This window comes from Hemitrygon akajei, unplaced genomic scaffold (genome assembly GCF_048418815.1).
Source record: "Hemitrygon akajei unplaced genomic scaffold, sHemAka1.3 Scf000167, whole genome shotgun sequence".
Classification (NCBI taxonomy): domain Eukaryota; kingdom Metazoa; phylum Chordata; class Chondrichthyes; order Myliobatiformes; family Dasyatidae; genus Hemitrygon; species Hemitrygon akajei.
The window spans coordinates 233,249-261,076 of record NW_027332053.1 but is presented as its reverse complement, the minus strand read 5'-3'; the positions used below and the strand labels follow the sequence as shown (position 1 = coordinate 261,076).

The 27,828-nt window shown below is 44.0% G+C and overlaps 1 protein-coding gene across 7 annotated transcripts in view; it reads right to left on the bottom strand.

The window, feature by feature from the left end:
• LOC140724147 (NACHT, LRR and PYD domains-containing protein 3-like) overlaps nucleotides 1–27,828 on the bottom strand; it is a 49,235-nt gene that overhangs the window by 1,019 nt on the left and 20,388 nt on the right. For 4 of the 7 annotated variants that reach the window (XM_073038632.1, XM_073038634.1, XM_073038631.1 and 1 more), the window contains 7 exons: nucleotides 18,385–18,554; nucleotides 13,311–13,407; nucleotides 10,918–11,084; nucleotides 6,765–6,936; nucleotides 6,610–6,675; nucleotides 1,167–2,904; nucleotides 36–122 (listed from right to left, as the gene is read on the bottom strand). In XM_073038632.1, coding sequence (XP_072894733.1) covers nucleotides 36–122; nucleotides 1,167–2,904; nucleotides 6,610–6,675; nucleotides 6,765–6,936; nucleotides 10,918–11,084; nucleotides 13,311–13,320 — 2,240 coding nt within the window. In that variant the 5' untranslated portion in view covers nucleotides 13,321–13,407; nucleotides 18,385–18,554. Of the gene's footprint in view, nucleotides 1–35; nucleotides 123–1,166; nucleotides 2,905–6,609; nucleotides 6,676–6,764; nucleotides 6,937–10,917; nucleotides 11,085–13,310; nucleotides 13,408–18,384; nucleotides 18,555–26,428; nucleotides 26,475–27,828 lie in introns of those variants that run through there. The other 3 variants (XM_073038633.1, XM_073038636.1, XM_073038637.1) reach the window with 3 other exon arrangements.

The window sequence follows — 27,828 nt, the reverse complement described above, 5'->3', positions numbered from 1 at the left end:
CAGTCTCACACAATTTCCCGCAGTCTGTTACTTACACTAGTTTCTGTATTTTACACTCCGGGTTCCTCAGAGCCGCAGACACCAGTTTCACTTCTGATTCTCTCAGGATAATACCCGAAATACTAAACACAAACAGACAAATTGATGAACAAAGTGATTGAAACCTTCGTTCTGAGGGAATTTCTCTCACTCGGATATTGCAGGAAACATTTCACCCTTCAGTAAATCACTGATTGGCATTCCCATCACTGTCAATGTCCATCACTGCTCAGCTCCAGGGAACGTCGGTGTGACCCTGTAAACTCCACATGTTCTGTCTCATGCCCTGATGGTTTGAAAAGTGTTCCTGACGTGAGGGTCGGAATGGGCAGGGTTGAAGGGTGGGAGAAAGTCCTACAGTGAGAAAGATATGTGAATGTCAACATGGGAGATGGCGGAAGAGATCCCACCTGAGGAAAGAGGATGGGAAGACAGAACCAATCGGAGGAAGGAGGATGGGGAACAAACATCCCCAAGGGAGGAAGATGAATGAGGATGAAGAGATTCCACCGGAGGATACGGTTGGGAAAAGAGAATCCACAAGGCGAGAGGGTGCAGAAATAGATTGCACAGGAGAGGTTGGCCAGAATGAGGCCTACAATCAGTCGAGGAGAGGTCCCCATGGGTCTGGGTATCTGGTAGTGAGCAAAATCGCTCATATGGAGTGATGGTGATAGTCACACACGGAGAAAGAAAGGTGCGGATAATCTCACAATGGTACTTCTTTCCTTCTTACAGAGACAGTCTACTGTCGGTCTTTTGTCCGTCACTGCGAAGGGGGTGTGAAGCTGACCCACCTGTTTCAGTCGGTGTCGGTCTGGGTGTCAGTAACAGTGAGAAGGAACATTGTCAATGGACGTGTCACAGGCAGCGAGAAACGCAGTCATTCCTCTGATATACTACCATTAAGCCAATCGCCTTGCTCATTGATCTGATTAAGTTTCCAACATCCCTTCACAAGGAACAACAGAACCCTCACGTCTTTGGAGATTTACTGACATTTCAACTGGTCACTTTGTCATAATTCTTCATAATATGATTTACTACAGTTTTACCCAAATTCCTTTACATTGAAACAACAGATTTTAACAGATTCACAGTTCAGAGTGAGAGATAAACCAATTTACCTCAAGTGCTGGCATTTGTGCAGCCCGTGTCCCAGCCGCTGGATTACTTCATTTTGCATGTCGCAGTACCAAAGATCGAGCCGTTTTATTGTATCACAGAGTCCGATGACATGAGACAGGACCGCGCAGTCAAACGGATTCAATGGTATTTCACAGAATGAAAGTTGCCCCACAGATGCCAGTGCGGCCTCAGCCAGCCCACGATTCCGAGCTTCAAACAGGTAATGCAATGTGTTCAGAAGGCTCCTTTTAGCATTTTCACTCTGTGCATTACCGCCCTGGCGTTCAACCTCCTCCTTCACCCAGTCAATCACCCGGCAGGTCGTTTCATGAGGAAATGGACCCAGAATCTCCTCCAGGCCCCGAGCTGTCATTGGAGAGGAGAGACCCGCAGCAAAACGAAGAAATACTTCAAACCGCCCATCATTCCCCCTGTGGGTTTCAGTGAGGAATTTCAGGATATCCCCGGGATATGGATTCAGGAACTGTGCGACTGCAGCTACAAACTCTTGGATGGTGAGGTGTGGGAATGTGTACACCACACATCGTGCAGAATCTTCTCTCTCCAAAAGCTCCATCAGGAACCCGGAAAGGAACTGGGAAGGCTGCAGACCGTAGTTGATCAAATCTCCATCGGTAAACACAATCTTCCTCTCGGACACTCCTCTGAAGGCCATCTGACCAACCCTGAGTAACACATCACGGGGGTTCTCAATCTCACGGCCGTGGTTTTTCAGGATGTTGTAAATGTAGTAGGAGTACAGTTGGGTGATGGTCTTGGGAACTCGCTGCGGATCCCTGTCTCTTTGAGTAAAGAACGTACCCAGTGTCAGAGCGAGGATCCAGCAGTAGGAAGGGTTGTAGCTCATGGTATACAGGATCTCGTTCTCCTTCACGTGTTTGAAAACAGCTGCCGCCACCGTCTGATCTTCAAAGTGCCTGATGAAATATTTTTTCCGTTCCTCAGGAACAAATCCCAGTATCTCAGCCCGGACACTGATTTTCGCCTTTTCTAGTAAATGTAAAGAAGATGGGCGGGTGGTCACCAGCACTGAACACCCTGGGAGCAGCTTGCGTTGGATTAAACTGTACACAATGTCAGACACCTTGCACTTGAAATCCGGATCTGTGCATGTGGACCGAGGTTCTGTCTCTCTTCGACTGTCAGTAAAATCGATTTGATCGTTGAATTCATCCAAACCATCGAATATAAACAGTAATCCCTTTGGGTTTTCCCAGACCTCTCTCAAGATATTCCCAAAGTAAGGATATTGATCCAGAATCAGTTCCTTTAAATTTATTTGACAATTAATGAAGTTTAAGTTCCGGAATTTGAAGCTGAAGACAAACTGGAATTGTTGGTATATTTCCCCCATAGCCCAGTCATAAACAATCTTTTGCACCATTGTTGTTTTTCCAATCCCAGGGACGCCAGCTACTTCTGCCGTGCACCCAGATTTATATTTACTCCGGGAAAAACTGCTATGGAATAATTGATCAGTCCGGATTTTTTCCAAATCTCCGCGGAGCTGTATTTCTCTCCACTCCTCGTGGTCTCTGCCTCTTGCCAGCAGCTCATGTTCCACCAGTGTCCGATCTCGAATCGTAGAAGTGACCGTGAGCTCAGCGTATCGATCAACCAGCTGGAAAACCTTTGCCTTCTCCGTCATAAGGATCGTGTTCACTCTCAATGTTTCAGTTTGTGCCCGCAGAGTCTCCTTATGTTTCTGTTGAACATCTTACATGGTAACAGACACATAGTCAACATGTTAAATGGCTCAACTGACAAAGAACTTTATAACTGCATTTCAACATTGAGTGTTTGAGATTACATGAATTAATTTAATGCTTCCATGAATATTATGACATGAAGTAAAGTTCTGCTCACAGACACCAGACCCGACAGAGGTGGATAACCCAACAATTGAATTGAATTGAAATGAATTGAATTGAATTGAATTGAATTGAATTGAATTTCTGTTTACCGTTATTTAGAAACTACAACTGCAATGCAGTTAAAAAAAAATGAAACAACGTTCCGCCAGAATGATATCACAAAACAGACTACATCAGAAAATCCACATAACGTTTGGCAATCCCTAAATCCAGAGTCTGGAGAGGATGCTGCGTATTAATATCGCGCTACCATCTTAGTGCGTTCTGATGTGGATCAGGAGATTATTGTATGCCAATGCTTCATCAGATGTAGAAATTTCACTTGTTGGGTGGACCTTGTATATAATAAGAACTTCTAATAACTAAGAGTGAGGGACAGTATTAAATGATCTTTCTTAGTTAATCTTATAATATAACAGGTTTCTGCTTTTCATCTGCGTTTGAATACAATTGCATAATTAAATCAGTTTTTCTTAAATTCTTTTCATACCCTAAAAGGATTCTTTCTTTTCTTCTGTAAGTATAGTGTGGTCAGCTAAGTGAGTGTCCATTAGTTACGAGCTGCACAAAGTTACAATTTTATATATCAAATTGTTTTATGGCAATGAAGAACCAATAATAACATAGCAGGTGACCATTCCTTGTATTTATCATTGCAGAATTAAAGCTGTCCTAGGGGCTAGTGGTACATTACTTCCAGCCTTCTGTATCTTCTTCCCTAGGGGAGTATGAGAAGGGAGAATGCCTGAGGTGGTTTAGGGTACAGCAGCACGGCTTTGTGCGGGGGGATTAGCGTCCTGCTACCTTGATGGAATTCTTCCAAGAGGTGGCAAAGGTGATAGATGAAGTCACACAGTGGGTATTGTCTATTTGGATATTAGTAGAGTGTTTGACAATGTTCCACATGGGAGGCTCATACAGCAAATCAAAATGCTTGCGAACGGTGGTGAATTGCCTTTGTTAATTCATAATTGTCTTCCCCGTAGCAAACAGATGGTAATGAGACTTAACCTGGCTGGAGTTCATTGTCCAATGATTTTCCGCCGGGAACAACATCTATACACATATTTGTATTTATAAATTACCTGAAATAAGATGTTGCTGGGAGGATCAATAACTTTGCAGTTGATACTAAGATTGGAGGTATTGGGGATAGAGCAGGTGTTAGCAAAGGAAACAGTAGGAAATAGCTTACTTGTAGACATGGGAATAGAAAGGAAATCTGGTGCTTTAACCGGTCAAAAGTAATGTGTTGCAAGTTCAAAAGTAAACAGTCAGTGCACTGTTAATGTTAAGTCCATTAATAGTGTTAACGAGCAGAGAGATCTTGGGTTCCAACCTCATAGATCATAAACCTCATAAACCTCATAACCTCATAACCTCAAACTCATAAACGGATTCAAGGGCTGGTATGGAGGGTATATTTAAAGCACAGAAAGATTCAAGTTGTATAGAGGCCTTGTCACTTGCTTGTCTTTATTAGTTCAGAATCTGTGTTCAAGAGTTATGTTACCGGTTTACAAAACTCAACGTAGGCTGACAGTTCACCCTCCAAAGTGATGTCTTCCAGGCCAATTTTGCCGATTAGTCTTTACAAGTACTTAGACAGGTTTGGAGAATGGGGAAAGCAGTGCTTCATGGAATACAGAGTAGGAAAGTGTATGGTCGTGTACTTTGCTATTAGGCTAATGGAGTAGACCATTTACTAAACGGGGACCACACACAGAAATCAGAGGTCAAAATTGACTTATGAGCTTTCGGGAGGGATTTCTAAATAATAATTTGCAGATCGAGTTGTCGGTAAGGAAGGCATGTGCAATTTTAGCATTTTGTTTCGTGAGGGCAATAATCTAACTACAAGGGTGTAACTCTGACTCATAAGGCATTGTTTTGGACCCTATTGCCAAATACGGATATACTGGCATTGGACAGGAGGCGCACTAGAATGATATCGGGAATAAAAGTGTAAACACATGAGAAGCGTTTTATTGTTAGAGTTTAGAAGAATAACGGGGTATCTCATTGAAGCGTATCGAAAATTGAAAGGCCTAGATAGGGTGGATGTGGAGAAGATGGTTCCTATCGTAGAGGAGTCTAGGATCAGCAGACACAGCCTCAGATTAGAAGTACGTCCCTTTTGAACTGATGTTGGTAGAAATTTCTTTCCCCGGCGGGTGATGGATCTGTGAAAATATTGCCATAGACGGCTGAAGTAGAGAAGTAATTGGGTATATTTAAATCACAGGTTGATAGGACCCTGATTAATAGGGGTGTCAAAGTTTACTGGGAGAAGGCAGGACAATGGGGCTGAAAGGAATTGTGGAGCAAATTCGATGAACTGAATGACCTATTTCTGCTCCTTGGTATTCTGGTCTTAGACAGCATTTGGAGTATTGTAGTCAATGCACATCTACCAACTCTTGGAAGAATTGGGAGGGTGCAGAATGGGTTCACCAAAATGCCGCCTGGATTCGAGAGCATGTACTTCAAGGACAGGTTTGATAAAATGGTTTGTTTTCTCTTGGAGGTAGAGGAGAGGTCAAACAATAGTGTGCAAGTTTCAGAGAGGCAAAGGTAGCGTAGACATTCTGTATTTTGTATTGTTTTTCCGCTGGACCAAATTGTCTAATAGCAGAGGGCATTTGGTTGTGAGATGGGGTACTTTTACATAACATGTGGGTAGATTTTCAGAGGGATGGATGCCTACAATGTACTGCCTTGGTCGTGTCGAAGGCGACTGTTATTGATGTCCCCAAGATATATATGAATGTGCAGGATATGGTCAATAATAAGAGAGGATACCAATTTGTTTTTTTTTCTCTCTATCCCACACATAAGAATAAGGAAAGAACGGAGAGGATGGGCATCGGACAACTTGAAAAATGATAACGCATTTGTATTAATGGGTGAAAAGGAAATGGCGGACATACTCTGAGGAAGTATGTCACAAGGCCCTACCCCCTCCTCTATCTCTATTACTGGGCTTCGGCCCTCTGTTCCCCCCACCCCCCATTCCTGATGAAGGGTCCCGGCCCGAAACGTTGGCTACTCTTTTCTCTCGGATGCTGCCTAACCTGTTGAGTTCTTCCAGCGTTGTGTACGTATTCTTCGATCCACAGCATCTGCAGTTGTATTTTTGTGTTTTATACTCTGTGGAAGACACCAGCTGTATGGCCAACATGTCAAGTATATCAGAGGGCAGAAATGAGTGTAGTGCTCTTAGGAAGAATAAGGTGCTTTTGAAGCTGAAAGGTCTGAAGATAGAAAAGGCACCTGGGCAGGAAGCTGCAGTGTAGCAGGAACCTGCTTGGGGCGCATGGAAATTCCCAGAGTGTTCGGACCAGGAGTGAAGGGTTCAGCACAACCAACAACTGTATTAATAGAAAAAATGCATTGTAGAATATTCAAGCTGCAACAAGAAATTCTCTGAATTGTTACTTTAATCCATAATTTGGCGAATAATTTACAGTGAAATTTGATTCCCAAATTTTGCAAAGTCACAGTCAAACATTTGAGATGTGATTTCAATGTGCATTTCATCACTCACCTATCAATTGAGTCGGTAACTCAGTTAACCCTTGGCCGATGTTCATGTATTCCTGTGGATCGGGACCTAAAAATAAGGTAATGGAAACAGAGCTAATATAGTTAAAACTGTTCATGTCAATGTGCCTTTGTGCTCAGAGCGTGGGTTTAACATACCGAGTTCCTGTATTTCTCTCAGTATTTTGTCCAACTTCGGTAACTCAGTCCTCCATGTCAGAAAGGATTCCCACATCGCCCTCCGGGCCCCGGAGCCTTTGCCCATCACCAAACTGAGGAAGAGTGTGGAACTCTCAGTCAGTTTTCCCTTCTCAGTCAGTTCTGTGACTTTCTATAAAAGGGAAACAATGAATTTATTGTGGAGCAGACAGACAGACATGGAGAATGTGGAGGAAAATATCCGTTCATGTTCCCAGTAGCTTCAGAACAGATGCAGTCACTGGGCTGCTGCCTCATCCTCCCTGGGTTCAGTCATTAACAGAAAAACAGTAACTGAAGGAAATTTCAATAGTGTGAAAGAATAAGGATTTATTGACACTCTGCAGTAAATTCAAAGTGATTATTTTCTTCGATCCGTCAATGGGCAACAGTATATCAAAATGATGTGACAACAAGAACGGAAGAGAGGGAGAGAGAAAGAGCAAAAAAATGGATGGCGGGCATTGCTGAATCGTGGCTGAAAGAAGGTCTTAATTGGGTGCTTACGTCCAAGGAAAAATATTGAATCGAAAGAATAGGCAGGTAGGTGAAAGTGTTGGGTTGACACTGCTGTCATGAAAAGTCCTTAGAAAGAGGTGATATCAGATTGGGCGATGGTAATGTTAAGAAACTACATAGGTAAAATGACCCTGATGGAATTATATACAGGCCTCTTAACCGTAGCTAGGATATGGGCTACAAATTATAATGTGAGAGAGAAGAGGCATGTAGAAAAGATCAATGTTAAACTAGACATGTGGAATTTCAATATGCAGCTGGCTTTGGAAAATCAGGTTGGTGCTGAATCCCAAGTGAGACAATTTGAAAAATGCCTTTGAGATGGCTTTTGAGAGAAGCTTATGGTTGAGCCCACGATAGGAAAGGTGGATCCGGATTCTGTGTTATGTATTGCACCAGATTTAGTAAAGGAGCTTAAGATAAATATACCCTTCAGAAATATTGATCATAAAATAACAAAACTCATCCATCCGTTTGAGAGGGAGAAGTAAAGTTAACTGTATCATAGTGGAATAAAGGAATTACAGGGGCATAATGGACGATCTGGGCAAAAATAAATCCTGAAATGACACTAGTAGGGACAATGGCAGAGCAAGAAGGGCTGGAGTTTCTGGAAACCTTTCAGAAGACGGAGGATAGATAATCCCAAAGATGAAAATTTATTCCAAAGGAAGGTAATCAAACGTGTCTGACGAGGAAGTCAATGCAGCACAAAGGCAAAGGAGAGGGCATAGAATATAGCAAAACATAGAGGAAAGCTGGAGGATTGGAAAGCTTTTACGAACCAACAGAAGGAAACTAAAAAGCCGTAATTAGAGAAAATACGAAGGTAGGCTGGCGAATGATATAAACCAGCTTAGCAAAATGTTCGTCTGATATATATGCTGTTTTGGAGAAAAATATTGATTTTTGAGTTCATGAAATATCAGCTTTGTGCGTGACAGTTTATTTCCAGCTAATCTTAAAGTCCTCCCCCCCCCCCCAGGAAGTTAACAGGAAAGTTGATGAATCAAAGAAATCCGGTGTTGTCTCTATGGACTTTAGCACGGCATTTGACAAACTACCGCATAGAAAGGTGGTCAAGAAGGTTCATTTGCTCAGGATCCAAGGTAAAGTGGTAAACTGGGTTAGACATTGGCTTTTTGGAAGAAGACAGAGAGTGGTTATAGACTGGTGCGTCTCTGACTGTCAGTTTGTAACTCGTTCAGTGCTACAGGGATCAGTGTTGGGTTTGCTGTTGTTTGTCATCAATATCAACGGTCTGGATGAAAATGTAGTTAAATGGATCAGAAACCTTGCGATGACACCAAGAGTGAGGACGTGCAGCGGAGAGTGAGGAAGACTACCACAGCTTGCAGTGATATCTAAACGAGCTGAGAAATAGGCTGAAAATGGCCGATGAAATTTAATGCAGACAAGTGCGACGTGTTTGGAAGGACCAAGCAGGGCCGATCTTCTACAGTGACCGCTAGGGCACTGAGGAGTGTGGTAGAATAAAGTGATCTGGAAATACAGGTCGATAATTCATTAAAAGTGGCAGCAAAAGTAGATTTTTTGGAAAGAAAATATTTGGCACATTAGCCTTCATAAATGAAAATATTGAGTACAGGAGATGAACGTGTATAAGAAGTTAGTGAGGCCTAATCTCAGGTACTGTGCGCAGGTCCGGTCACCTACTTAGAGACAGATCTAAAGACGGTTGAAAGAGTACAGAATAAAATTACAAGGATGTTGCTGGGACTGGAGGACAAGATTTATAAGAAAAGAATGGACTGGTTAGAGCTCTATGCCTTAGAACGTAGAAGATTGTGGAGAGATTTGATAGTGCTACAAAGAATTATGAGGGGTATAGACCTGGTAAATGCAAGCAGACATTTTGTACCAAAGTAAAGAAGTACCACAAAAAGTGGTCTTCAGTAAAATATGAAAGGTGCAAAGTTCGAGGGGTACATGAGTAGAAACCTCTTCACACAGAGGGTGCTGAGAGCATGGGACGAGCTAGCAGCGCAAGTTGTACAAGCGGGTAAGAGAAGTCTGGATAGATAGATGAATGGTATAGCACGGTGCAGGCCAATGGCTTATAGGCAACTTAAGTAGTTCGAAATGGAATAGATGGGCCAAAGGGCCTGTTTCTGTGCTACACTTTACATGACAAGTCAGCTATGCATTGTCCGGGAACTTGGATGGAGACCAGGGCAACTGTGGTTAGTAGGTTTCCCTCTCTGAAGTACTGCAGTGAAGCCAGTTGGACCAATTTACAATCTGATAGCTTAATACTCATCCTGGATTAATGACCTCAGGTAAACTGGACCGACTGTCCTGATAAAATGCAAAATTAATTTTAGACTGAATGTCTGCTCAACAGGCCTCTGCTCTTATATCACACTGATAAATACAGAAGGTGTGAGAGGACAAGGTGACTCTGAACCTGAAGTTTCCTGTGCTCCCCGTCTTAACAGCTGAGACCAGACCTGCTGAAGACCAGTCAGATACCAAAGGTTCCATTGCCATGAAGAAGTCCTAAAGTGTGTAGGCGATTGATATTAACACGTAGAAAAGCTGGATGAACTCAGCAGGTCAGGCAGCATCCGTTGAAATGAGCAGTCAACGTTTCGGGCCCAGACCCTTCGTCAGGACTGAAGGAGGAGGGGGCAGGGGCCCTATAAGGAAGGTGTGGGGCGGGTGGAAGGTGCCAGGTGAAAAACCAATCAGAAGAAAGATCAAGAGTTTGGGGGGAGCAGGGAGGGAATAGGCAGGAGAGGTGAAGAAGGAATGTAAGGGGTAAGCACTATGGGTAGCAGAAGAAGGCAGAATCATGAGAGAGGTGATAGGCAACCAGAAGAGGAGGCAGAGTGAAAGTGGGATGGTGGAACGGAGAGTGAGGGAATTACTGGAAGTTGGAGAATTCGATGTTCATTCCAAGGGGCTAGAGACTACCCAGACGGTAGATGAGATGTTGCTTCTCCAACAAGAGGTTGGTCTCATCATGGCAGTAGAGGAGTCCATGCATGCACATATCCGAATGGGAATGTGAAGTAGAATTGAAGTAGGTGGCAACCGGAAGATCCTGTCTGTTGTGGAGGACGGAGCGGAGGTGCTCGACGAAGCGGTCCCCCAATCTGCGTCGGGTCTCACTGATGTAGAGGATGCCGCACCGGGAGCACCGAATACAATAGATGACACCAAGAGACTCACAAGTGAAGTATTGCCTCACCTGGAAGGATGTTTGTGGCCCTGAATGGTGGTAAGGGGGGAGGTGCGGGGATAGGTGTAGTATTTGCGCTTTCAGTGATAAGTGCCCGGTGGGACGTGTGGACCAGGCAGTCGCGGAAGGAACGATCCCTGCAGAGAGGAGCAGAGAGGGAAAGGTGTGCTTTGTGGTGGGGTCCTGTTGAAGGTGGCGGAAGTTGCGGAGGATAATAAGCTGGGTCCGGAGGCTGGTGGGGTGACAGGTAAAGACAAAGGGAACTCGGTCCCTTTTGTGGTGACGGGAGGATGAGGTCAGGGCTGAAGTGCGGGAAATGGAGGAATTTAATATTGATCACTATTCCCTCCGATACCAGCAGTTCGGTAACAATACACTAAATACACTCACTTCATTTTCTTCTCTACTGAAATGTCCCTCCTTTGTCAACATCCAACCGAGTCTTTCAACCTTTTCTTCAATCGCTTGTTTAAGTCTGTCTCTGTAGAACTTTGTCAGTTGGTACAGTCGATACTCCTCCCCCTGTGCCAGGAGGTCAGAAATGGTAAAATCTGGCTCTGTGAATATAGAAAGGGAATATAGACAGAACTCAAATATCCCTCGTCTCCACCCCTCTCAGCCAGCTCAAAAAAATCATGTCTTGAACCTTAGTGTTCACCTGCCTTCAGCCACTAAAATGGAATTAATCCCAATCTCCAACACTGTCTTTAACACCGACCCAATAATGTGCTGGACATTACGTAACCAGAAGAACCAGACTTTCTAGAAAGCTGTCTCTCCCACCATCCCACCCACTTACCTATTGAAGTTCAAGATGAGCAATAAATGTTGGGAATGTCAATGATAGTTGCTTCCCAGAGATACTCTCCCTATTCTGGCTAATACATTCCCGTTAATGCGCATCCTGGAAATACTCTGTTATCTGGACAGCTGCATATCCTCCAATACATATCCTGGAATTTCTGCGTGCAATGCAGGCGAGACTGAGATTTGGGGTGGGAACGTGCTGGTGAGTGTGAACTGTCCTTCCTGTCAGGTGACCATCCCAGTCCCCCTGTGACTGGACACATTCACTCTCAGAAGAAGAGCAAGATAGACACAGTAATACAGATGACCGGATTCACAGTAGTTGAAAACACGGATGACCAGGCTGTCCGGTGATACTGGACAATATCACAGCAATTATCTTCCACTAACAAAAATCTCCCTGGGTCACTTACTGTCCAGTTGTCTATGTCACACACAGACCAGCCACGGGATTACACATGGACAGATCCGCTGGATCACACATTCTCCAATCGCTTTGTCACACAATGTCCAGTCCCCTTGAATACACACTGACCACTCCCTTGACACGGACATCATCCGATCATCTGGGTCGCAGACTGACCATTACCTTGAGATTTATGATGTCCGGTTCCCTGGTTCCCATCCTATCCCGCGCTGATGATAGCTATGCAACAACTATCCAAGTCAATGGCAAAGTCTCGCTTAGAGAGCAGTAGTTGCAGTTGCTAATCTATAGGATGTACCTGATTAAGCTTTGACCAGTATCGGACTGGACGGGGTGTTGGGTTTTGTGTTATACGGATCGGCTGGGACAGTTTGCCATGGAGCATGGGAGCTTGAATGGTGAGCTTATACAGGCACATAACATAAGCAGGGGTGCAGATAGGGTAGATGGTCATAGTCTTTTTCCCAGGATAGGGGAGCCTAAGACTTGAGTGCAGAGATTTAAAAGGGACCGAAGGGACATTCCTTCACGTGTCGGCTGGTGGGCATAAAGTACGTGCAACCACAGGAGGCTGCAAACACAAATACAATTGCGAAGTTGAGAACATGAAAAACGGGAGAAAAAGTCTAAAAGGGAAAATTAGGAAAAGCTGCAGGAAAATGGGCAAGTTCATACATTTTGATCAGTATGAAACAGATGGGCCGAAGGGTCGGTTTCCACACTGTAATATTTTTCAATCCACCTGGAATCACAGAGTTTGGCACAATCACAATGCCGACAGGTGACATAGTTATTGGTTATACTGGGTTTCCACTTCAGTGGTCCAGGGAAATTAAATTCAGGTAGCAGATCATCTGATATTTGTCCACAGCTCAGATATTCATTGGGGTATTAAAACACCGAAGCAGAACACATATTTATCTAAAAAATTCTGTCTCCTGATCCTCGGCCATTCCCAACACTAGCGATGTTTTTGGCTCGGCTACAGAAAACAGATTTCTGAAACTCCCCTCATTTTCTTTGCACTGCAGCCAAGAAAAAACAGAGGAAACTTGATACCTCTTCCAAAACCTGAAATACAATGTTACGACACAATCTCTGAAACCCTGGAAAGATTCCCATCATCTGGCGTTGAGTTTTATAAATGGAAGTTGCAGAAGTTTTACACATCAGGACCTATCTAGAGGTGAAACAGACACTGACTCTATATATTTGCATTGCCCACAAGACCACTGTCACATTTCTGTCCGGGTTTCACTCACAACCACCTGATTCAGAGTCTCCTGCTCCTTTCAATCAGCTGAAGCTTTGCATGGTGAGCGAAGTGATTCGACCATTACCCGTGTCAGGTCCCTGCACTGAAACTTTTAGATAGATCAATTACTCAAAGCTGTTTTACCAGTGAGATCAACGACCATGCTGAGAAGCATAGAAACTTTGCTTGATGAAACTTTTCTGTGCCCTGTTAACATCTGTGTAAGTTTCTTCATCTGAACTATAGTGCAGCAACAGGACAGAAGTTTAATTATAAAGCTCCCAGTGATCATACCTGTAGCCATTCTGATTGTGACTGACGATTGGTGATTATCGTCTTCTTCTTTACACTTTGGTCTCAGTGCAGGAAAGCTCCACCCGCTGGTGATGCTCTGAATTACACACAACAAGAGAGTACAATTACTTTGCAAATATGACAGTATCGTCATCCTCTGTATCAGATCAGCAGTTGGCTTAGGTACTAAACATTCACCATTAACTTGAACTTCCACACAATGTCTGTCTGCCTGCTCATTCCACTGATAAATAAACAGAAAAATAGAGCACAGGTACAGACCCTTCAGTTCAACGAGACAATGTTGTCCACAGTGCCCACCGAGACGGTTCAATTTGCTGAAATGGGCCCATTTCCTCCTGGCCTCTTCCCTCCATCTGTACAACTCATCTTTTTTCCTAGAATTATTCAATCGTGCCTGCCTCATCCGCTTCCTCTGGCAGTTCTATCCACATCACCACCAGCCTCTGCATGGAACTGTTGCTGCTCGTGTTGGTTTTGCAATCTATTTACCACTCCTCTGCCCATTCATATCCTCTATAAGCAACGATAACCTTCACTGTGAGCACTATCTACTAATTCTGTGTCTTCCGCAAACTTACTTGTCAAGCCTTGTGCATTCGTATTTAAATCATTGTTTTAAATTACAGTATGTGTCAATGACTTGAACTGTGGGATTAATGTATGTGTGACTAAATTTGCCGAAGATACAAAGATAGGTGGAGGAGCGGGTAGTGTTCAGGAAACAGAGAGACTGCAGCGGGACTTAGATAACTTAGGGAAATGGGTAAAGAAGTGGCAAATGAAATACAATGTTGGGAAGTGTATGGAAGAAATAAATGGGCAGACTTATTACTTAGATGAGGATAGAATTCAAAATGCAGAGATGCAAAGGGACTTGTGAGTCCTTGTGCAGGCTAACCTGCAGGTTGAGTTGGTGGTGAAAAAGGCCAATCCAATTTCGACATGCTTTTCTGGAGGTCCAGCATAGAAGAGCAGGGATGTGATGCTGAAGCTCTATAGAGCACTCGGGAGAGCACATTTAGAGTATTCTGTGCAGTTCTGGGCTCCTTATTTTTTTAAAAAGATATACTGATATTGGAGAGGGTTACCGTAGGAGGAAAGTCTGACAGCTCTTGGGCTGTATTCCCTGGAGTTCAGGAGAATGAGTGGGCTCTCAGATAAACATTACGCATGTCAAAAGACCTGAAAGATTAGATACGGCAAAGTTATTTCCTATGTTATTTTACTTTACGAGAAGAGGGCACGACTTCAGGATTGAAAGACGTCCTTTTAGTACTGAGATGTGGAGAGATTACTTTAGTCAGAGGGTGGTAAATGTGTGGAATGTGTTACCATGAGCGACTGTGGAGGCCATGTCATTGGTTGAATTTATGGAAGAGTTAGAACGGTTCTTTATTAGCCAGAGCACCAAAGGATATGGGGGAAAGACAGGGAAGTGGGGATGACTGGAAGACTGGTTACGTCTATGACTGAATGGCGGAGAGGACTCGAGGGTCCGAATGGGGTACTTCTGGTCTTATAAAATAATGAATATTACAGGTTCCAACATGTAGCTTTGCGGAACACCACAAGTTTCCCGCCTCCATTCAGAGTAGAAACTTTCAACCACTACTCTTTGCTTGCTTCCTTCACAGTAATTTTGAATGCATCTAACTTTCTTTCTCCGGACCGCATGGGACCTTATCTTCCAGACGAAGCTTCCACGTGGCACCTTGTCAAAGGCTATACTGGAGTTCAATGTACAACATCCACTCCCCCACACTCAATGACAATCATCTTCAAAAAAGTTATGAAGTCTTGTTGAACACAACTTTCCATGCACAATACCATGGTCACTCCTGATCAGACTCTGTCGATCCAAATGTTGGTACATATTGCGGAATATTATTTCTGGCATCTTTCCTATTTCTCAATTCTCCATTAAAAAAAATCAAATTGGCAACCCGTTGTAAGATTATGCTTCTCCAAAGTTTCAAAATTCCTGTCCTAAAATATCCGATTCAAGAGTTTGGCCGCCACCGACGTGTTACTACTCCTGTGGCCAGAGGCAACACAAAGGTCACTTTCAATGCCTCTGAAAGCTCCTACACCACTTCCAGTAGTAAAGTGTTGTACATTGGAATCTTCAACAGCACCCCTTTTTTAACATTGTCGTACTCCTGTGCTAACGTCACAATCACAGTCCATCGCTTTCGTAACTTTGAATGAAAGCATTCATTAAGCACCTCACCTACCACCTCATCTTCCAGGCATGTCTCCACCTTTGCACCTAAGTAGTCCTTCCCTCAATCTATTCATCCTCCTCTTCTTCACCCACGTGTGGAACGCCTTTGACCATTCCTTCATCCCATCTGACAAGTACCTCTCAAGTCCCCTTCGACCTACAAATACCTTCTTAAGCTCCTTCATAGCTAAACTATAATTCTCTATATCCCTACTTGAATATTGCTTCCGAAACCTGAATGATATTCTTTTTACTCTTGCTTAAATGTCCTCATCTCTTGCGAGCCACGGTTCGTTTATATAAGTATTCTTTCCCTCTGTGTGGAACAGCATCATTACCTAGTACTAGATATTGTATACATATTCTCCAATTGGCCCATCCACACACTAAGTCAGGACACACAACACATTATACCACATTGACACATTTTAGAATAAGGAGGTGGGATCAACATCAGAAAAGTTGAGGTCAACATTGATAACAACCTTGTTGCTTTTGCACCTTTCCAAACATTGCTAAGTTACCTGCTCCTCAATATCCTAGTGGCTTTGTGGGAGACCTCCCAGAATGATAGCGCACTTCCTGTTCTGACTTTCACCCACACGGAGACTGTCGATGGTCCCTACATGATCTCCCCCATTTCCATCGCCGTGATATCATCTATAATTAGCAATGACAATTGTCCCCTTTTCACCTCACTCCATGTGCATTCTGAAACAACTAAACCCTGGAACATCGAACAGCCAGTCCTGCCGTTGTAACAATCAAATCTGTGTACTGGCGATAACATGTACTATCCATGCACTATAACATGTTGGAAGTTACTCTTATTCTTAATATTGTATTGAAGAAAACATATTTCAACCCACCCAACTAACTACGCGTGTCACAACCACGGATTCCGCAGCTCAGCAGATTCGGCAATAGGAAGCACGTGTCAGCTAATTATGTCATTGTGACAGTATTTAACTCCATTCATTCCGTCGTAATATTTGTTGAGACTTGACAGTTTTAGTTAACGGCCCTGCTTAGCCTAGTGTTTATTGTTTTATTTTCCCTTTAACTCTGTCTGCATTGAAGTTTGCGAAATATCGACCCACTTCAGTGTTTCTCACTCCGAAACCTGGGCCATATCCAAAACCGGTGGTGACTAAACCGTGCCTTTGGTACACAGTAAAATTGGAACATAACTTCATTCCAATATCTATTTCTGCTTAATTACAGGTTCATAGGTTCTGATAATTGATTTAGTCGAAAAGTACTTGATGAGGCCAGGGTATGTAAACGTAAATTATTGACTGGGTTTTGCTTATGAGGACTAAAGGAAATATGGTGCTGGACGTTTGGCTTCATATGGGTGGGTTCTTAGCAGAGGCTTGCACAACGAGGGGATGTATATAGTTGCAGTTTACAATAGCCAGAGGAATTAGTGACATGTTGCTGTAGTTCCTGGTAATTCCACATTTCCGCAACCACTACAGCACGAAGCACTTGGGACATCTTATAAAGGGAGGAAATTCTCAATGCATTTTGAGATGATTATGACGTAACACAGCCAAGCAAGGAAATGTCTGAACTCAGAAAATACTAGAGCTTGAAATGAGCAAACACTGTGAAGGAATGGGAGTGAATTTAAAGAGCTGGGATGCTGACAGCACATTAACAGATCTAGAGTAATTACAGCTGGGACTGATTTAGGCATAACTCGTACTTCTAGGTTTATTCAGTCTCACTCCAACAATTTCCTTCCTTGGTAGAGAATTGTAATGTCTGAAGGACAAGTGTTAGAGTAAATGAGACTCACCAAACTTTCTCTTGACTGAGTCAATGGAAACTCCGAGTCAGAACGGTTCTCTCCAGTTTGTGCTCACAGTCCTCGGGCTGGTTCACTTGTTGCTGTTCCCTCGTCTTCAGTCGTGGTTCGCTTCCCGTTGTGTGTTTTTCTTCCGATAAATCTCATAACACAGGTCTAACTTTAACCAGAGAGATAAGGAAGCATGTTAACAATACAAACGAGAACAAAGAATTAAACTCATTGAAATTTAAATCTTGAACGCATATATAATGATCCGAGTGAAGAAAGCTGAAACCGTCCCACACTTTACAAAACCTGGCATGGGATATAAAAGAGCACACACAAAAAGCTGAAGGAACTCATCAGACCAGGCAACATCTCTATGTCGACTCTACTCTCTTCCATAGATGCTGCCTGACCTTCTGAGTGCATCATTTTGTGTGTGTGTGTGTGTGTGTTGCTTGGATTTCCAGCATCTGATGACTTTATCTTGTTTGTGGTGGGATACACATACCGGGGACCAGTCATGGTATCAGTTACAAGTCATAATATATATGAGTAGAATTAGGTGATTCGGTCATTCTAGTCTGCTCCATAATCAATCATGGAGGTTGTTTGGTTCCAAAACTGTACTCTTGCTTTCCTTCTATAATACTAGACCTAATTAGCAATCCAGAACATGAAAATACACAACGATAGCCTCCACCACCCTCTGTGGCATCAAATTCCACAGATCAACCAACATTTAGCTGAAGTAATTGCCTTCATGTCAGTTTTAAAGTGACGCTTCTTTATTCTGAACTCAGAAAATGCCAGAGTTTTTTTTTTTAAACGCTGTGAGGAAATGGAAGTGGCTTGAAAGAGCTGGGATGCTGACAGCACATTAACAGATCTAGAGAAATTACAGCTGGGTCTGATTTAGGCATAACTCGTACTTCTAGCTTATTCAGTCTCACCCCAACAATTTCCTAACTTCCTTGGAACAGAAATGTAATGTCTGAAGGACAAGTGTTAGAGTAAATCAGACTCACCAAACTATCTTCTGAATGAATCAATGGAAACTCCGAGTCCGAAGGGTTCTCTCCGGTTGGTGCTCTCAGTCCCCGGGCTGTTCCATTGTTGCTGTTCCCTCGTCTACAGTTGTGGTTCTCTTCCAGTCGTGGGTTTTTCTTCCAATAAATCTCTCAACGAAAGCCTAACCCTAACCAGAGAGATAATGAAGCATGTTAACAATAAAAACTAGCATAAAAATTAAACTAATTGAAATTTAAATCCTAAAAGCATATATAATGATCTGAGTGATGAAAGCTGTAACACAAAATACTGCAGGATCTCAGCAGGCCAGGAAACATCTGTATGTCGACTCTACTCTCTTCCAATAGATGCTGCCTGGCCTGCTGAGATCCTGCAGTATTTTGTGTGTGTTCCTTGGATTTCAGGTATTTGAAGGTTTACTCTTACTTGTGATGGGAAACACATACCGGGGACCAGTAATGGTATCAGTTACAAGTAATAATATATAGGTGTAGAATTAGATGATTCGGTCATCCTAGTCTGCTCCATAATCAATCATGGAGGATGTTTGTATTCAAAGATGTTTCTTTTCCAAGTTGAAGATTGTCGAAGATTGCGCAGAAGTGGGCTGAGAAATGGCAGGTGGAGTTCAACACGCAGAAGTGTGAGTGGTATACTTTGGAAGGACAAACTCCAAGGCAGAGTACTGAGTAAATGGTAGGACACTTCGGAGTGTGGAGGAGCAGAGGGATCTGGGGGTACATGTCCACAGATCCCTGACAGTTGCCTCACAGGTAGATAGGGTAGTTAAGAAAGCTTATCGAGTGTTAGTTTTCATAAGTTGAGAACAGAGCTTAAGAGTCGCAGGGTAATGATACAGCTCTGTAAATCTCTGATTAGGCCACACTTGGAGAACTGTGTCCAGTTCTGGTCACCTCACTACAGGAAGGATTTGGAAGAATTGGGAAGGGTACAGAGGACATTTACCAGGAAGCTGCCTGGTTTCGAGAGTATGCATTACGATCAGAGATTAAGGGAGCTAAGATTTCACTCTTTGGAGAGAAGGAGGATGAGAGGAGACATGATAGAGGTATACAAGATATTCAGAGGAAAAGACAGAGTGTACAGCCAGCGGCTCTGCCCCAGGGCACCACTGCTCAATACAAAAGGACATGGCTTTAAGATAAGGAGAAGGAAGTTTGAAGGGGTTATTAGAGGAACGTGTATTTACTCAGAGAGTGGTTGGTGCGTGGAATGCTCTGCCTGAGTCAGTGGTGGAGGCAGATACACTAGTGAAGTGAATTTTAAGAGACTACTAGACATGTGTATGGAAGAATAGAAGGTGGAGGGTTATATGGGGGGGCAGGGTTTAAGGGTCGGCACAACATTGTGGGGAGACTCGCCCTATATAGCAATCCAGAACATGAATATACCCAACTATAGCCTCCACCACTCCCTGTAGCATCAAATTCCACCGATCAATCAACATTTAGCTGAAGTAATTGCCTTCCTGTCATTTTTAAAGTGACGCTTCTTTATTCTGAGGCTGCACTCTCACATCCCAGACTCTCGGTCTAATCGAGGCAGCCTCTCCATTCCCACTGTATCCAGACTTGTTGTTATTCAATTGGTGTAAATAATCACTCCCCACCCACACCCCCTCAACCACGATCCCTCTGAACTCCACTGACACAGGCCCAAGGTCATCAAATGCAGCTCATGCATAAAGTTTATCATTCCTCAGCTTATTCTTGTGAGCCTTGTTAGGGGTAACTAGTAATGTGGTTGCAGGATAATTTACAGGGTGAAGCTATGGCTTCCTAAATGTTCTACTATCACAAAACGAGAGCTTGTGCACTGCTCCATTTCCAACCGATTTAAAGTGTTCCAGAATGAATGTAATAAAGAGAAACTGGAATTATAGAAACACTCAACAGGTAAAGTACAGTTATGGGGAAAGGAACATAGTTAATGATTCGGTGACCTAAACTTCCGTCCGAATGGTTCATATATTATTCAGTTTGAAGTGGAAATCATGGGTTGTTCTCTTTAGAGCGGTAGGGACTGACGGGAGATCTGATATAGCTTTATAAGATCATGAAAACAATAGATAGTGTAGACAGGGAGTATCTTTTTGCTGTTTGGAAATCTGTAATATCAGAGGAAATGCATTGAAGGTGTGAGGGAGGTGATGCCGGTGTTTTGCCGTGATGTTCCTGCCATTTCCCATTCACAAACTCTGGTGGAGCTGGAACCTAATCACCTTCTGCCGGGACCGCTGCTCAGGCTGGTCCACTAGTCTGTAGATTGTGAGATGATGCCTGGAACCTAATCATCCTCTGCCGGGACCGGGGCTCCGGCTGGTTCACCAGTCTGTAGACTGTGAGAGGATGCCTGAAATCATCCCTGTGAACCTCCTCTGGACCCTCTCCGGATACACCTCAGCGGAACAACCCTAGTCACTGGCAGCCAACCAGAAAGAGATCCTTTTATTGCCACTTGTTGCCTCCTACCTCTCAGTCAATGCTCTAACTATGTCAGTAAATTCCCTGTAATACCATGGGCTCTTAACTTGGCAAGCAGCCTCATGCATGTCACCTTGTCAAAGGTCTTCTGAAAATACAAGTTCACAACAACCACTGCATTTCCTTTGTCTATCCTGCTTGTAATCAACTCAAAGAATTCCAAGGTTCGACAGGCGTGATTTTCCCTGAAGGAAACCATGCTGAATTTGTACTATCTTGTCCTGTGGCACCAAGTACTCCATCACAGCATCCTTAGCAATTACCATTGTTACATCTAACATTTTTCTCAAACACTGAGGTCAAGATAACTGGTCTATACTTTCCATTTTGCTTCCTTTTTCTGCTGTTTCGGACTTCCGCGTTTCTCTAGCATCTAACCGGAGCACATTTGATCAATATCTTATTGCTGTGTGGGATCTAGCCCAGAACAATACGCTGCGATGTTTCCGCAGTGTAGCAGGAACAGAATGTCAAATTATAAAGTGGAAAATGCTGGACACCCGGTACTTCAGGCTACATCTGTGAAATCAGAAATTGTGGAAATCTCAGTATCAGAACTGGGATCTGCCGATCTGCTGGGCGTTTCGAGCGTTTTCTCCTTATTTTACATCAAACTTCCTGCAACTGCAGATTTTTTCCTCCTCCTTTTCATGCATAGGTGGTAACTTATTGCGAAATGTCTGGAACACCTCAAACTGAGCAAATGCCACCCCACCCCCTCCAATGTGTTAGTTCTGAGTTCATCCCGACCCTGGTTAATACATTCCATACAGTCAATGCTCGCAGTATCCTTCCCTCCCACTGTCAGTCTGTTGCATTTACTCCCGAGGACTCTGTCTGTACCCTGAGAGGCGGTAGCCACAGAGCGATAAAATGTGCAACACTTTCTGCAGCTCTGACGGGCTGTTGCCCTGGAAACTGAGGAAGCGTCTCAACGAAAATAACCTAAAAGGAAATAACAAACTCAGCATCAGATTCTTTGTGTTCCATTATGACAAAGATTAACACTGCAGCCATTTTGTAACGGTGAAACTAAAATTGAAATGGCCGTTTTTACCCTGCCAAGTGCTCTGTTCAATTAGACCTCTGGTAGTCCTAGCTATCAAAAAAAAAGAAAAAAAAAATAATAATCCTGGAGAAGATGCAAAACAAAACTTCAGAATGAAGACAAAGTTTGAAAGAGAGATTGATGAAATATATCATTGCAGCAATGGGATACAGGCTGGACAGAGGCTGAACAAGATACAGGCAGGACAGAGGTTGAACAAGATGATTGATATATATCATTGAGGTGGTGGGATACAGACTGGACAGAGGTTGAACAAGATGGTTGATATATATCACTGAGGTGATGGGTTACAAGCTGGACAGAGGTTGAACCAGATGGGCAGGAGACGAGCAGATGGACACAGATAGGAGAAGGGGATCCAGCGTGATCTCTGATGGTCCTCTAGCAATACACAGATCCTGAAAGAATAGTACGCACTAGTAGATAACAGATTCCAATATATTAAATCCAGAACAAACAATAAGAACTTTGCTACATGCCCTTTTCTACTCTACACGCTTTATCAATGCACCGCAGAAAATATCCCATCCCGATTCTGCACACCTTCATACGGCCACTGTTTCTTTTACTGAATGAAATAGCGGAGAACTGTGGACACAGCTGAGTACATCATAGAAACCAACCTCCCTCCATGAACTCTGTCTATACTTCCCACTGCCTCAGTAAAGCAGCCAGCATAATGAAAGTTCCGCACAACCCTGAACATTCTCACTTTAATGCTCCCACAGGGGTGGAGATCAAATAAAACAGAAACATACCATGAGGCTCAAGGACTTCTGACCTCACAGTCTAAATCGATGTGACCTTGCACCACATATCTACCTGCACTGCACTCTCTGTGTGACCAGAATGATTTGTTTTACCTCAATGTACTGATCTGTGTGAAGAATACCGGAGACACGATTTTCACTCTACCTCTGTACACTTAAAACAAAATGAAGTTTCCCCATTTCAATCATGTGCGTTGCTCCTTTGGAAAATTTGGAAAGGGTGTACACAATTCCGAGAAACCCAGATAAATGAAGACTTAATTCTCACATTATTAGGGCCAGATATTAGGAAAAACTGTCAGCATTTCGGCAAGTCGTAACAATGGGAAGAAGATGGAATTAAACTTCCCAGTCCCCCGAGAGGACGTGAGAGATCTGAATCTCACTGTCCTGTCTGAACAGGGGAAAGATGAAACTACTCATACACCTGGAGGAGTCTTCCGAGAGTGAGATTACTCTGTTTAACCCTCGCTGTCTGCAAGACAAAACGGGCCGAACGGCCGCTTCCAGTGTGATGGAAACATGTAAAACAATTATCGACCCCAGTCACCGATCCAGCTGGAGTTTGGAACCGATACCTGACCGAGTGATGGCTGTAAAGCACTCCAGGTACAACTGAACGGATGGGTTCTGTCTCCGCATCATCAGCTCATCCCGTTCCTGGGACCAGAACACCAGTGTCTGTGTGAAAGTCTCATAACCCGGACATGGGTTATATCCAAAGTTATATCCAAGAAGTGGGGCGAGGCCGCCAGTTCGAGGAACTTTTACGGGAATCACTGCCCAACATCAGGTCCCCCCTCACCCGGGATCGGTTTCTGCACTCACTGATGAGAAATCGTCGGTCGCGTTCATGCCTAGTGACCGGTCTCAATACTGACCGATGAGAACTTTACCAATCTGTCCGGCAGACAGCAATCGGTCCACCGGCTCCCAGCCGACGATCTTCTTCAACAGAGAACGGAAAGGAAGCCACCACCCACCCGGAGACTGCGAGAGCGGGGTCGGGACTTCGGAAACGAAAACCTCATATTCTGCAGATCTGCGTTTGAAATGGGAGCGAGAAACTTGACGGGTGGAGGGTCTCCCACCTGAATCGATGAATCTGCTCCTCACCCCTCACACACTGTCTGACCTACCTGCCACATTTTACACGTTATTTCATATGTACATCAGCTACATTTTTATTTTGTCCCTCGGTACCTTTGGCGTCCCCAACGCTCCACCTTTCGGATCTCAGAGTTATAAGTACGATTCCAATCCCGATCCGATACACGTCAGACCCGATAAAATTTCATTCAGATCACTTCTATATTCAGAAATACTAATTTCTATTCACATTCCTCCAGCCTCACTGGGCAGGAACACTGAAACATCAAGTGAGAAACAGCAGGAAGAGGCCATTCAGCCCCTCTAACCAACAACAAGATGACGGGTGTTCTCCCAACTCAGCCACATGTTTCTACCCGATCCTCATTTCAAATCAATCCCTTCGGTCTCCACACATCTGTCGGTCTCTGTTTTATGTGAAGACAATCAGTGAGACTTCATCGTCCTCCAGAAATCAGTCTGGTGAATCTCTAAAAACAAGTACTCTCTATAACCTCTTAGATAATCCTCCATGGAATTAAATACCATTTTTGCACTCCCATGTTGCCCCAACCACTCACCTCCCACACTCTGCAACTATTTCCACTTTCCCACCTCACCCCCACCTGGATCCACCTCTCACTCCCCAGCTCTTGCCCCATCCCCACCCCTCACCTCTTTTCTCTGACTATTTCCCGTCCACTCTCAGTCCAGAGGGAGGATCCCGGCCCGAAATGTTGACGGTCCGTTTCCCTCCACAGATGCTGCTCGACCCATTGAGTTCCTCCGGCAGTTTGTTCTTTGGTCTGTATAACCCGTGTTAGTATGGGAATCGAGATTTTACACCATATTCCACGTATAATCTCAACAAAGCCCAAATAATTGTTACCGTAATTACCATACGTAAACATGAGAAAACGTGTAAATGCTGGAAATCCAAAGCAACATACAAAATGCTGCAGGGATTCAGCACAATAGGCAGTATCTATGGAAAAGAGTAAACTGGCCACATTTTGGACCACGAGCCTTTTTGATTCCTGAGGAGCAGGGGAAGTGATCTGAATAAAAAAGGCCAGGGAGGAGAAAGAGGCGAGCTGGAATGTAATAGGTGAAGTCAACTGATGGACAGGTCAAGGGCTGGAGATGAAAGAATCGGAGTGTTATCAATAGGAGAAAGGGAAGGAGGGGACACGGGGGCAAGTAAGAGGCTGCTGAGAGAAATGAAAGTTCAGAGTGGGGAATCGAGCAGTGGGTGGGGGGGATTTCTTTACTGGAAAGAGAGTTCAATAGTCCTACAATCATGTTGGAGGGTACCCAGATGGAAGATAAGGTGTTGATCCTCCTCCCTGAGGGCAGTAACATCCTGGCACAAAATGAGGCCATATATCAAGACGTCGGAATGGGAGTCAGAATTAAAATGTTTTGCCAATGCAAAGTCCCCCTTGTGGCAGACTTCCATCTTCAGCCATCACCCTCTGCTTCTTGTTCTCGAGCCCGGTGTGAATCCACCTCGCCAGCTCCCCGTGAATCCCACGTGACCGAACCTTCCCGATCAGCTGCCATGCGGTATCTTGTTACAGACTTTTCTAAAGTTCAGATGAACAACATCACTGCCCAACTTCACCTAACTCCCTAGTTAAATCTTAAGTAATCTCCAAAACACTTGACAGATATGATGTCCTATGGGCAGGGTTGACGGTCATTTCTCCATAACCAATGCCCAACCGCCCGAGACTTCAGCTTCACTGCAGACTCTGAAAATTCCGATCCCAGCTGTGGTATTGCCAACCAGGACTGAAGCCCGTATACTGCCAGTTCCATATCCTCAGAGTCACCAGCCCAATATTATCACCCATACAAAAACGCTTTGGTACCGGCAATTTGCCGTGGCGTTCCTGCTATTTCCGATTCACAAACTAAGGTGGAACTGGAACCTAAGGACCCGGCCGGAGCTCCGGCTGGTTCCCCGGTCTGTATAGAAGATACGGTTACATTTCAGCCTGCCCCCAGCAGCTAAACCGAGCACATTTGATCACAATCTTCCTGCTGCGTGGGATCTTGCCCAGCACAGCTGGCTGCCATGTTTCCTGCAATGCAGCAGGAACAAAATGTAAAATTATCAGGTAGAAAACACTGGGGCTGAGCGTCTCCCATATTTTCTCCTCCTGACTTAAAATTTCCTGCAACTGTAGTATTTTCGATCCTCTTCATTTTAATGCACAGATCGAAACTGATTACCACCTTAAACTATAAATGCCACCCCACTCCAACCACATTGTTAGTTATCAGTTCATTCTGACCCTGGTGTAATTCATCCCATGCAGTCAATGCGCACAACATCGTTCCTCCCGCTATCGCTCTGTTGCAGGTGTTCCTGAGGCCACTCTCCAAGCACTAAGAGGCGGTGACCACAGAGCGATAAAAAGTGCAACACTTGCTGCAGCTCCGACTGGCTGTTACCCTGGAAACTGAGGAAGTGGCTCACCGAAAATAACCGAGAAAGGAAATAACAAACTCAACAACAGATGCTATGAGTTCCATTATGACAAAGATTAACACTGCAGCCATTTTGTAACGGTGAAACTAAAATTGAAATTGCTGTTTTTACCATGCCATGTGCTGTGTTCATTTAAACCTCTGGTAGTCCCAGTAATCTAAAAAAAAAAAAATCAATCCTGGAAAAAATGCAAAACAAAACTTCATAATGAAGACAAGGTTTGAAAGAGAGATTGCTGAAATACATCATTGCAGCAATGGGATACAGACTGGTCAGAGGTAAAGCAAGCTGGTTGATATATATCATTGAGGTGGTGAGAAGCAGGCTGGGCAGAGTTTAAACAAGATGGTTGATATATATCGTTGAGGTGGTGGTGTAGAGGCTGGACAGAAGTTGACCCAGGTGGGAAAGGGATGAGCAGGTGGACAAAGATGGGAGAAGTGGATCAAGGATGATCTCTAATGGTTCTCCCGCAATACACAGATCATGAAAGAATAGTACGCACTGATAGATAAGTGACTCCAATATAACAAAGCCAGAACAAACAATACGAACTTTGGTATATGTCCTTTTCTACTCTACACACTTTATCAATGCACCGGAGAAAGTATCCCATCCCGATTCTTCTCATCTTCACACGGCTACTGCTCTTCCTTTAACTGAATGAAATAGCGGAGAAGTGTGAACCCTGCTGACTACATCATTGAAACCAACCTCCCCTCCATGGACTCTGTCTACACTTTCCACTGCCTCAGTAAAGCAGCCAACATAATGAAAGATCCGCATAACCCTGAACATTCTCACTTCTCACCCTCCCATAGGGGCGAAGATAAAATAAAACAGAAACATACCACCGGGTCAAGGACGGTGTCCATTCTGCTGTTAGTAGCGAACAGCGTGATGAGTGGACTCCTGACCACACAGTCTAAATCGATATGACCTTGCACCACATAGCTACCTGCACTGCACTTTCTCGGTAATCAGAATAATTTGTTGTAACTCAATGTACTGCTGCAATGTATTGTTCTGTGTGGAGAATACCGGAGACGCGATTTTCACTCTACCTCTGTACATGGAAAACAAAAACAGATTCCCCATTTCAATCGTGTGGAAATATTAGACAGCCCTGGTCACTCCTTTGGAAATTCTGGAGGGAGTGTACAACTTTCCCAGAAACAAGACTTAATTCTCGCATTAATAGGGACAGATATCGGGAAACAAAGTCAGCATTTCGGCAAGTCATAGTCATGGACAGAAGATGGAAATAAACTTCCCAGTCCCCCGAGAGGACGTGAGTGATCTGGATCTCACTGTCCTGTCTGAACAGGGGAAAGATGAAACTACTCATACACCTGGAGGAGTCTTCCGAGGGTGAGATTACTCTGTTTAACCCTCGCTGTCTGCAAGACAAAACGGGCCGAACGGCCGCTTCCAGTGTGATGGAAGCATGTAAAACTATTATCGACCCCAGTCACCGATCCAGCTGGAGTTTGGAACCGATACCTGACCGA